The sequence below is a fragment of the Lactuca virosa genome, chromosome 6 (assembly GCF_052849685.1).
Source record: "Lactuca virosa cultivar CGN04683 chromosome 6, Lactuca_virosa_CGN04683_v6, whole genome shotgun sequence".
Taxonomy (NCBI): domain Eukaryota; kingdom Viridiplantae; phylum Streptophyta; class Magnoliopsida; order Asterales; family Asteraceae; genus Lactuca; species Lactuca virosa.
This window is the reverse complement of record NC_136431.1, coordinates 271,628,007-271,640,449: the sequence shown is the minus strand read 5'-3', so window position 1 is coordinate 271,640,449 and position 12,443 is coordinate 271,628,007. Positions and strand designations below refer to the sequence as shown.

General features: G+C 35.0%; 1 protein-coding gene across 1 annotated transcript; it reads left to right on the top strand.

The window, feature by feature from the left end:
- Positions 1–3,277: 3,277 nt before the first annotated feature.
- LOC145119554 (tropinone reductase homolog) lies at positions 3,278–5,014 on the top strand. Its single transcript, XM_079055226.1, has 5 exons — positions 3,278–3,440; positions 3,571–3,778; positions 3,883–4,099; positions 4,188–4,294; positions 4,566–5,014. The coding sequence occupies exons 1-5, from the start codon at positions 3,364–3,366 to the stop codon at positions 4,755–4,757; spliced, it is 801 nt and encodes a 266-aa protein (XP_078911352.1). The 5' UTR covers positions 3,278–3,363; the 3' UTR covers positions 4,758–5,014.
- The last annotated feature ends 7,429 nt before the right edge of the window (positions 5,015–12,443 follow it).

Here is a 12,443-nt window from a genome sequence, read left to right as displayed (position 1 = left end):
TTTAGTCATTAAAGAAAATGACAATTCATGATAATGAGAATGAATTATTTAACTACAAAATTTCAACAAAATTCATTTAGTATTTTCAATATTTAATCTTTAATAATTAATACCATTTTAGTTTCCAAAAATATTAATTATCAAAGTCTAGGACCCAAGTTGCAAAACAAATAAATGGTTAGGTATCCTTTATCCCATCCATTTGAATTCAACTCGGTAGATATCGATTATCAATTATATCTTACTATATAATTCCTAGATTTATGGGATCGCTAATAACAAATTTAATTAGAAATGTTTGATCCTATCTATGCCTTATAACTCTCTTGCTTAGGTATCATTTATCACAAAATATTTCCGATCAAATCGTCCAATTTAAAAAACTTGTGTAATCGGCCTATAACTTGGTTATAGAAATCGCGAAGACACCCCGGCCATCAAAAGACAACACTAAGCGGTTAGGCATCCTTTATCCCACTAGTGCATACAAGAGACGTGCATGTGTTTTTCAAAAGGATTGCATAGATTTGAGGTTTGTAAAAAAGGTATTTATATGTTTATAATTATAGTTTAAAAACATATGATATCATGGTTATTACATGCATATAATAAACCATGGTATTGTTGGATTTGGTGTCTAAGCCCATAACTATTTTGGTATGTACTTGACCCGATTATGAGCATGATCCTTTTGGGTTGCCTTCACTCATGCAACTTGATAGGATGACAAGAGGAGAGAGAGTAGAATTTATTATATGAATAATAAATTTGTACTCAAAATGGTTTTATTAATATATTACAAGATTAATATATTATTTGGAAATCATATTATTTAATTAGTATTGATCGGAAATTAATTTGGTGATTAAAAGAGACTGATTAAATATAGGGGACTGATGTTGCAATTATCTGATAGTTGCTAGTTGGGCTATGAATTCCTAATAGAAAGGGATTGGACGAAATCTATGGAGAGTCCAAAAGGATTTCGTCCAAGGGCTTTCTAGATGGGCTCCATGGATTGCTTAAGCCATAAGCAAGGAAATTAAGGTTTCCACCATAAAACCCTAATAGCCTCAACTATAAATAGATCCCTTAGTATATGGAAATCGGCCCTATGCTTCTTGGAGTTGCCCTAGCCGATTTCCTTCTCTCTCCTAAGTCATCTTGTTGCATTAAGTGTTTGTGATTCCATTAGAGGTGCAACATTTGAGGCACTAAGCTTTCAAAGGTCAAGGAGTTCTTGTTATTATTACATAACAAGTTGAGGTAATCATTCTAACTTGTTTATTATGTCTATTTCGAAATAAGCATGCTAGATTAGGGTTTATTGCTTTGGTATTCAATATTGTATGTTCAAATTAGAAAACCTAGATCAAAGCAATTAGGGTTGCTTGAACACCATAGGAATGATGTTATGCTCATAACCCAACAGGTATCAATTTTCAAAAGAAAATTACTTTTAAAGGTTCTATATAAAAAGCTAGTTTTTATATAATCTGACGCAATTTAATTTTAATAACCGATATTAATTTTGAATGCGTTTGAACCTTTTATATCTTTAATAAAACTTCATTTTATTACTTATATATTTGAAGTTTGTATAAGTTACAAAAATCACCATTTTAAAACTTATAATGGAGTATTTCAAAATTTGTCGTTATTAACGATTTTATAAAACCGAGTTTTATTTTTAAAATAATAATTTGTTACATCTTATGTCCAATTTTGAAAAACCAAACTCCATGTGATGTTTATTTTGTACAAAATTATTTTAGGATATGAAAAACTAATTTTATCAAACATGCATAAAAAGATATATGCATAAACATAGTCAATTAATGACATTTTCTAAATACAAAAGTCTGTGCTATTTTCTTTTCTTTTCCTCACTTCTACTATTTTTTTAATTTTCCTTTTCACTCCCTATACTTTGAATTCATGTACATATTTCACCAATTTATTTTGAAAAATATCATTTCCGTTAACCCGCTCCATTTTTTAATATGTTTACCCCTGTATACGGTTGCCACCCCTCTACTTTGTAAAATGTCATTTTAAACCTCTTGAATTTTAAGTTTGTAAAATTCGTTAATTTATATATAAAAAAACTAATTTAATATGTGTTACTTTTATATATGTATCGGTATAAATTCGAAGTGGTCAGCGTTTCGACGTAAATTTAGAAATTTCATTCGTTAATTTTTAAAAAAATTACTTGCTTTTTTATGTATGTATTGGTATAAATTTTAGTTTGTCTATGTTTCAACGTAACTATTTTTTACGTTTTGGTGGAATTTATTTACCTTTTGATGTAAATATTTTTTATGCTCTCATGCTTACTTTTAAGCATTTCGCTTGACATAGATTTGTTCCCTGAATTTTATGCTTTGACAACTCACGCCCTCCTAAATTTTTATGCATGGTTTTGGTCCCTGATTTTAGTAGTTTTCGCAACTTAAATCATTCGAAGTTTCTATTTTACTACTGAAAGAGTTCAGTTTTCTAAATCCATTACTTCCGCCGCAACGTGCGGCGGGTGAAATCCTAGTTAATTATATTTACGACATAATACCAACGAATGAGTTATCTTAGAATGTATGTTAAATTTTTATGAGAAAAAATGAAAATTAATGAGCCCTGATAAGAAAATCGGCAAGTGGTTACTCATGCTCACATAATTGGTCCAAGTTTGCATCTTGGCCAAACCATTTTTCTAAGCGGAGTTTTACAACGGAATAACGACAATTTTTTTTAGTTTCCATCGGGAATCCGTAGGAAATGATTTCAAAATTTCAAAAAAAAAAAATCGCAAGCACCCCCATGGTTCCAACTCGGCCAATAATTTGATGCTTTTCCGTTGCTAATTTTGGGCTAACTCTTTTTGTCAACGTTATGTGGTAATTACCGATGGAACTATTCTGTCGAAAGAAAATTAAATACACCTCCCTAGTTTGTGTACAAATCAAACATATTTCGCCGGCTAATCTCAATGCTACCAAAAGAAAGCAAACTGACGCGACGCTGCCTAAGATTGCCGGCTCTCCAAATAAAACAAATTACGCAAACAACAACTTCCATAGTAGGAAATGGTAGGTATCTAGCTGCCGCCAATTGATTTATATATTTAATTTTATTGCATTAAAATTTTAATATATAGTCATATGCATATAATTTATTTTAATTTTTTATTAGTTACAAGGCGGAGAATACCCTACACACTAGTTATTTTTTGACTTCTTTCTATTGTTATAGGTAGAAGCAATTGTCATGACCTCAATTGAGGTTTGGTTTATGAATATAAACTACACACACATAGCGACTAGAGAAAAAAAATAAATAATAAAGTCTACGGTATTGAAGAGGATGGCTAGTAGTCGAGAGCAAAGATGGTCTCTGAAGGGTATGACTGCTCTTGTCACCGGTGGCACCAGAGGCATTGGGTTAGTCCTCTTATTACTTGCCTGCTTTTTCTATTGTAAACTACGGGTCGAACATTTACTTGATGATCGATAGTAATTAAATTCATGTTTTAATTAGAATATTAGATGTTTTCAATTCTTTTTGTTGTAGTTATTCAATAGTGGAGGAATTAGCAGGATTCGGTGCATCTATACATACGTGTTCTAGAAATGCAAAAGAGATCAATGAAAGGCTGGAAGAATGGAAAGCCAAAGGGTATGTTGTTACTGGTTCGGTTTGTGATTTGTCTTCTAAAGAACAAAGGGAGGAACTCATGAACACGGTCTCTTCCATTTTTGATGCCAAACTCAACATCCTTGTAAGTCGTGTTAAAAGTTAAAACTAAATTAGATATTTATGAATCAATAGAAATTGATATAACCCGTGTTAATTTTTTCAATATCGATTTTTTGTTTATAATAGATAAACAATGCTGGAGTTACCCGAATTAAAGATGCAACCGAGCACACAACCGAAGATTACACATTTATAATGGGGACGAACTTTCAATCTCCATTTCATTTGACTCAGCTAGCACACCCACTGCTCAAGTCATCCGGTGATGCTAGTGTTGTTTTCATCTCTTCCGTTTCTGGTGTTACGGCTCTTCCTTCCATGTCCGTTTATGCAGCCTCTAAAGGTCATATATTAAACTATTCAATTAATAGCTTTTTATAAGAATAAAAGACGAATCAAATATCGTTGGTTAAATCGATAATTCATTCCAGGTGCTATCAATCAGCTGACCAAGAATTTGGCTTGTGAGTGGGCAAAAGACAATATTCGGACCAATACTGTCGCTCCATGGGGTGTCAGAACCACCATTATGAACTCCGTAAGAACCTTAAAAGGTCTTCGCAGCACACTTAATTACACTATCATTTTTCAAAGATTTTTAGATTTGCAATACTGCAATTTTCTTGCTTTTGGAACTATTGAAACTTATGCCATGCATGGATGTCTTTGGCTGTACGTGAATCATAACAAACAGATGCATCCTTTCGAACTGGCTATGATTCATTCTAAAACATACATAATTTCATGTGTATATATTGACTCATTAATTACAGTCTAGAACCCGTTTAATGTATGTTATAATGAAACAGGAGAAGGTTGATGAAAAAAATATTGAAGCATTAGGGGCACTGATGGCTCGCACTCCACTTCGGTCATCTATGGCAGAACCTGATGAAATATCTCCGTTGGTCGCATTCCTTTGCCTCCCGGCGGCATCATATATTACTGGACAAGTTATTGTTGTGGATGCTGGATACACAGCTGGTGGGTTCAAATCGTAAGCTGATCATTATACTATCGACAAGCTAGAAAACTACGCCATATATAACATTACAAGGTTCAAGGAGAAGCTACTATTGAATTTGATATCCATAAAACCCATCGGTATATTGTTGTAATAACAATGATACTTGTAGCACCCAAAATCACAAAACACACAACACGAGAAATTTGAGTGGAAGCTCAAACCAAAAAACAACAAAGACACGGTATTAAAATAATGAGAAATTAAATATCAATTTATCTTTTGTTCTTATAATCTTTCTATTTATTAGATCAAAATGAATATCAAAATCAAAATCAAATGAGAAGATTAAATGAGGGACTCAGTGTATTCCACATGTTATTTGTTTATATGAGTGAGAGGATGTATAGGAATATATTTATCTTCTCTACTAAAATTGATGATATAAGTGGGTGAAACGTTTCTTTCTTAAGCTATAATTCGATTAGGAAAGCATGTAATTGGCAGATATAATTTCATCTATATAGGCTTATAACCCAAAATCCTTAAAACACTACAAAACAATAATTTTTCCTTGATAGCATGCATATTGATGAAATTCCTGAAGAATGGTCATCTTTTGTTGGTAGTTAGTATTTGACAAACAATATTTTTGTTAAATGTTAAATGTTAGTTAGCATTTGACATGTAGTGTACAATATTTTTGATAACTTGTTTGACATGATGTTATTGGATGAAATTAAATATTTTGGTATATATTTGTTTATGTGTTTTTGTATTATGTGTAAATGAACGTCGTAATTGTGTATCGTAAATACGTGTCATAAATGCATATCGTAAATGCGTTTCATAAATATGTGTCGTAAATGCGTATTGTAAATGGCTGCCGAAGTTTATGACACGCAAATACATGTCATCTTAATTTATGACAAGGGCTTTAATGGTACACATTGCGTGTCATTTATACCCCTTTATGACACACATTGCATATTGTAAATGCATGTCGTAAATGCGCGTTGTAAGATTACGACACGCAAATGCGTGTTGTCTTCCTTTATGACACGTATTTGCATGTCATCTGTACCCTTTTATGACACACAATACGTGTCATGAAAGGCCAATTTACTTTTAGTGAGGGTTTGTTTCCATCATTTGTGCTTTGTGGTGAGCATGTGTCTAACGAGGAGGCGTGAGGTTTCATTGTCTCAAGCGATGGAGGGCTCAAGGTAATCGATGGCTATTTTTTATGGAGGTGGTCAAGGAGTTTCAACCGTAGACTATCGAAGGGTGATACTGAAAGACTCACCTTGGATGTTTTGAAAATAGAGGCAAGTTAAAAACGAACATCTTGCTGTTAGACAAGTTGTGAGTCGTCTAGTTGATACACGAAATGAGAGAGTTGGTAGATATCTTGGTTAGAGAGAGACCTAACAGCAGTGGATGAAACAAGTCAAGCTCGTCAAAGTCTAATGGACATAGATAACGCCAAAGTTGGATTCTCTTGTGTTAGACATACACTTTCTTTTGGAACATAATATTTTTGTAAAAGAAACATATCGCCGAAAAAAACTATTCGCCGCCACTGCTTTGCCCGTGTACACCACTAGTTTAAAGTTAATTAAAAAGGGGAAATCATATTCAATATAGTTTGGGTGAATATTGTAATATGTATCAAAGTTCAGGTGCTATAGTTGTAAATTGGATTCAATTAAAGAATTGAATATGCGTAACAACGTAACTCCCGTCGATTTCTTTACTTCACGTCATTGCTTACTCCACCATCTTTATTAAAAAAAATGAACGAAAGGAACTCTTGGAGGGTCGTTGCACATATGGTTGAGGGAGAGAGCAAACTAGTTCGTATTTGGTTATAAACAATGGTTGTTTAGTAACTATTCAGACTAGGAACATTGTAATAGTTGCAAATATTGAAGCAATATAAATTAAAATTACCATTTAATGGATGTTTACATTCATGTTCTGAAACTATGTATTTTATTTTAAGAATATTTTTTTTTCATAATGTTATTTATGAAGTAAATCTATATGTTTCTTTAAATTAGCAGTTCTGTCACACCCCAAACCAAAGATGGCGGAAACGTCCGGGGGTGGAAATGACTTCATGTATAGTATCACAACAACAAGTATAATAATGCTCATAGTAAATACAACCATCATAAATATAATTGAAAAAGTTACACCATAGTATTAGTTTACATGTTCCAAAATCAATTACATTATGATTACAAAAATGTATAAATTGACGTCTTGCGTCCCATCCTCAAAATACTGTTGGTTACATGTTTCACTGGTTTCCTGAGAATACAAGTAGTTTTGAAAGAGTGTCAACAATTAAGTTGGTGAGTTCATAAGCTTTTGGATGTAGAGTTTGAAAACCTTTGTTTGTAAATGTAACGTATACTTCAAGAAAAATCCAATGTTTTCCTTATAAAAAGTCGTGTAATCTTAAATCCCAAGACCGAGTGTGTGTGCGTATTTTGTACTTATAACGTGTTTGTAATTGTAATGTGTACCCAAGAAAAATCCAATATTTTCCTTATAAAAAGTCGTGTAATCTTAAATCCCAAGACCGAGTGTGTGTGCGTATTTTGTACTTATAACGTGTTTGTAATTGTAATGTGTACCCAAGAAAAATCTAATATTTTTCTTATAAAAAGTCATGTAGTCTTAAATCCCAAGACCGAGTGTTTGTGCGTATTTCGTACTTAAAACGATGTATGCAGTTTTAGATAGATAAAACCACTTTTTAAAGTAGAATTTTCCCGTAAAGTTGAAATGTTGTTAACTCCCTTTGTGAGTCGTTATAACCATACTATAACTAGAATGGACCTGCTATAACGTTTTTCAGACGTCAAGATCCTATGACTTTTGTCACCCGTAGACCTACAGGTCCCGCTGTAGCTACCAGCAAGGTGTGGGGTGTCAATCCCAATATAGATCTATATACAATTATCACGCTCTCCCTACAAGAAATTCTGGTTATAATTTATAGGAATTTTTAACCCGTACTCTAAGAGTACAATTGAAGAATTGTCTCACAACTTACGTTAACGAGTTTACGTGTGGTTTGAATATAAAACCTTTTTGTCTGGTGGAAATAAATCCCCTTCTTATGTAGTATGTTTGAAAAGTACAACCCATAAACTATACTTCTTATGTTTCATCTAGTATGTTTGTAATGATAAAGGACCCTTACAATTCAGTGAATAATTTCTATTATGTAACTCAACAGAAAACACATGTAAAAGATAGAGTCATCAAGGATAAACACTTTGCTCAACATGTTACAAAGTGCTATGTAAGTTGTAAAGTGTTAACTAGTTTTTAACCTTTCTGCACTGTTTTAAAAAGATCATAGAAAAATCATACGAAGTCGAAAACTAAATCCATAAACTCTAAGAGTTTAGTAAATGTGTTTAGTTTATTCGTAATTTTTATTATGATTTTTAGAAGTCTCTAACGTTTATGAAATTGTTCATATTCACAGACTGGTCCGAATTCGTTTATGAAATGATAGACAATTTTGTGAAAATCACCATAAATTGTAGAAACATCGTATGGAGATGTGCAAGTAGTCATTAGAAAGGTATAAACCTGAACTACTTGCATATTAAACAGTTTTGAAAGATATTAAGTCTAAGATGGTCAAAACAGTCCTTGAATAGGACTCAACGTTTCTGATGAAAGCTATTGTTTGAATTTAGTTAAGTTTTTGGTGTATTAACTTGTATTCCCCCCTTAACACTTGAAGAAAACATGAAAATGTAGGGGTATGAACTCACCTTGAGTGATTTCCTTAGATGAATGCTAGAGAGAAGAGGTTTCCAAGTCAAGAACACTTGGTAAGTGCTTGAAGAGTTGAAGATCTAAGAGCAAATATGGCGATATTTGTTATTAGAGATCCATAATTTGAGTGAAGGTGTGAATATTGTTCAAATGTAGGATGAAAATACTTACCAAAAGTGAGTGAAAAGCTCAATATCAGCCTTGGAGTCTCGAGTTTTTAGAGAGAGAAAGTGAAAGAGAGGTGCTTGCTTCTTGGTGAGAGAGTGAGTAAAGTGGAAGGAGAGATGAGAGTTTTCCAGCTTTTGATTAAGATCTCTTGCTGGAGGGAGTATGAGAGGACAAGTAGTTGACTAGGTAGAGAGGAATAGTGACTGAAGGTTGTCATAAGTGGGCATGAAGGATAGCTTGTGTCATACTTTATTAAAATTCAACACTCTACGTCCATATCTTACACAATAGATATTATTCTTAGATTAAGATTTCCCCTAAAAAGTGATTAAAATATGAATATATAGGGTCTTATACATCAAAATATGAGTTTGGAGAGTTTAAGTCATGAAAATTACAAGTATGAGGAAATTTCCAGAGTCAAAATCACTAAAAAGTCCGAAATGGTTGAAAATCCGGAGTGGGGCTCGGATTTGCGAGGGTTCCGGAGTCAAAATCACAATTCCGGAGTCAAAGGTGGAAATTCCGAAGTCATTTCTACGATTCTGGAGCGGGTCTGCAGCTTCCGGAGTGGATCCAAGGCTTCCGAGATGCGAGGCTGTCCGGGCGAAGTCCTCCTGTCATATGCGAGATGATCCGAAGCAAGGCATTCCGGAGCCACTTTCCGGAGTGAGTGAGTTCCGAAGCTGAGGGAGGTGCGAAATTGTCCGGTTCCGGACCAAGAGGGTTCTTTTGGTTTTTCTCCTTCGATTTTGAGTTGTTTTTAACAAAGGAAAGGATTGGGTTGGTACGGATGTTTATAAAAGTTTGAGAGAGATATGAGAGAAATTTGGGAGAGATTTGGGATAGAGAGAGATATTTAGGAGAGATTTGGGATAGAGAGAGATATTTGGGAGAGATTTGGGATAGAGAGAGATATTTGGGAGAGAGAGAGATAGAATGGGAGAGATTTAGAGAGACTTTGCCGGGGGCCTTTATTAGTGTTTTTCTTCGTAGTGCAAGGACCGTAGGTTTCGTTAAGCATTGTTATGAGTGTTATATGCCCCTGAAGGGTACTTAAAGGTGTCTTATCGAGTTGTCGCATCACTTACTCCTTTTAGAATTTTAGATTTTCTGAACATTGAAAAACTCTAAGCGATACTTTATATTAAGATAGTGAGTTGTACAAAGTAAGCATAATGTAAACCCTAACATACGAAAGGTTAATTGAGTTGACTGGTTTGACTTGTTGACTTTATTTGACTTTGACTTTACCAGAAATTTACGGTTGTCACATCATCCCCCCCGTTAGAAGGAATTTCGTCCCGAAATTAGCGTTTTGACTGGGACTTCAGGCGTTTGGGAAGAGGTGTGGGTATTTTTGTTTCATCTGATCTTCGCGTTCCCAGGTGAACTCGGGTCCTCGTTTAGCGTTCCAACGGACCTTCACTATAGGGATGCGACTCTGTTTTGTTCTCTTGATCTCTCGATCCATGATTTCTACCGGTTCTTCTACGAAGTGGAGACGCTCGTTGACCTTGATTTCCTCGAGTGGGATCACAAGAGTCTCGTCAGACAGACACTTCTTTAAATTTGACACGTGGAAGGTCGGGTGTAGGTTGTTAAGTTCTTGGGGTAGCTGAAGTTTGTATGCCACCGGGCCAATCCTGGCAAGGATTTCGAACGGCCCGATGTACCTTGGATTTAGGCCCCGTTTGATAGTTGCTGACTGAGAAAGGTCTGTCTAAGTAAGAAATTCTGACTGAGTAAGAAATCATGCTGTTTGATTGGAAATCTGACTGAATGTGCTGACCGATGCAAAATGACCATGGTACCCCGATGCCCTACGGTCTACACGTTTCTATGCAATATAATAATAATAATAACAACAACAACAAGAACAATAATAATAAAAAACAACAACAATAATAACAACAATTACATGAAGGCTTCAAAATTCTCACAAATACCAAATATGCTTATTTTCTAACCATTCATTTAAAATCTCAGCTTCTTGTCCAGCTTCTTGTCCACTAGGCAATGCAAGAACTATTGAAGCAAATACAGACTTCAAAGATTGCCATATTTCACTCATTTTAACTACTAAACACTCGTTTTTATCAATCGTTAAAGAATCAAACAAAGGCTTCAAAATCTGAAATTTCATCAATTGTTAAAGAATCAAACAAAGGCTTCAAAATCTGAAATTCAAACAGCTAATTTGCAAATTGACCAAAACAACAAACATCAACATAACAACAAACAAAAAACAATAACAGAACACCAAAAATCTGAAATTCAAACAACAAAAATATGACCCAATCAGTCTTAAGGAACTATACATTAGCAGCAAACAATAACACAGCAACAAACAACAAAAATCGGCTATATAATAGCAAAAATCGGAACACCAAATAGGAAAAGAACAACAAAAAAGATAAAAAAAAAACGAATCTTTAAACAAGAAAAGAAGTTACCTGATGAGAAGAGGAACAAAAAAATCGAACCTTCAAATCAACGATTCTTGTTGTTCAAATCAGAACATAAAAATCGAAACTTCAAATTGAGGATCTTATTGTTCTATGAAGAAGAAAAACGTGTTGAAAGAGGAGAAAAACCGAAGGGGATGGAGGCGCTGATAGTTCTACAAAGGCAAGGGTAAAATTGGAAACGTAGAAACCCTTTCTCGCTCAGCTCCTTTTTTTCTTCTAACCCACTCAGATATTTCTTTGTGAGTCAAACAACCAAAATTAATCTATCAAACACCTACATCTAACCTAGTCAGCCAAGAACGTCTGACTCGACTAGGTCAGACACAAATCAAACAGAGCCTTATTTTACCACGTTTACCAAGACGTATCGTTCCTTTACATGGTGAGACCTTCAGTAGCACCCGGTCCCCAACTTGGAATTCCAAGGGTTTGCGTCGCTTATCAGCGTAGCTCTTTTGTCGATCTCGAGATGCTTTCAGTCTTTCTCGAATTTGTACGATCTTTTCCGTAGTCTCCCTTATTATTTCAGGGCCAGTGAGGGTGCTGTTAGGGACTTGCCCTTTTGCTAACTGTGTATCTCCCACTTCAGCCCAACACAGTGGTGATCTGCACTTGCGGCCGTAAAGAGCTTCAAATGGCGCGACCTTGATGCTAGTATGATAGCTGTTGTAGTACGAGAATTCAATAAGTGGTAAGTGGGTATCCCACGCTTTACTGAAGTCAATAACACAAGCTTTTAGCATATCTTCCAAGGTTTGAATAGTTCTTTCGCTCTGCCCGTCGGTTTGTGGGTGGTAGGCCGTACTTATGTCTAGCCTGGTCCCTAGAGTTTTCTGTAAGGACTGCCAGAACCGTGAAGTGAATCTACTATCTCTATCAGAGATAATGGATATCGGCACACCATGTAGTCGTATAATCTCTTTGATGTACGTCCTAGTCAATTTTTCCATCTTGTCGGTCTCCTTTATTGGCAGGAAGTGCGCGGATTTGGTCAATCTATCGACGATTACCCAAATGGTATCAAAACCACCCGTTGTCTTAGGCAGTTTGGTTATGAAGTCCATGGTTATTCGTTCCCACTTCCATTCGGGTATCGCAGGTTGCTGTAGTAGACCCGAAGGCTTTTGGTACTCTACCTTTACTTTGGCGCAAGTCAGATACTTGCTCACGTAGGTAGCGATTTCGGCTTTCATGTTCGGCCACCAGTAGAGTTTCTTCAGGTCCAGGTACATCTTGTCCGAACCGGGATGTACAGAGTATCGAGTTTTGTGTGCTTC

What these genes read in the sequence shown, in the direction of transcription:
- LOC145119554 (XM_079055226.1), top strand. Translation starts at nt 3,364, where the DNA reads ATGGCTAGTAGTCGAGAGCAAAGATGGTCTCTGAAGGGTATGACTGCT. An exon ending in GGTGGCACCAGAGGCATTGG is followed by an intron (nt 3,441 to 3,570) that starts GTTAGTCCTCTT and finishes TTTTTGTTGTAG; the next exon opens with TTATTCAATAGTGGAGGAAT. An exon ending in CGTTTATGCAGCCTCTAAAG is followed by an intron (nt 4,100 to 4,187) that starts GTCATATATTAA and finishes AATTCATTCCAG; the next exon opens with GTGCTATCAATCAGCTGACC.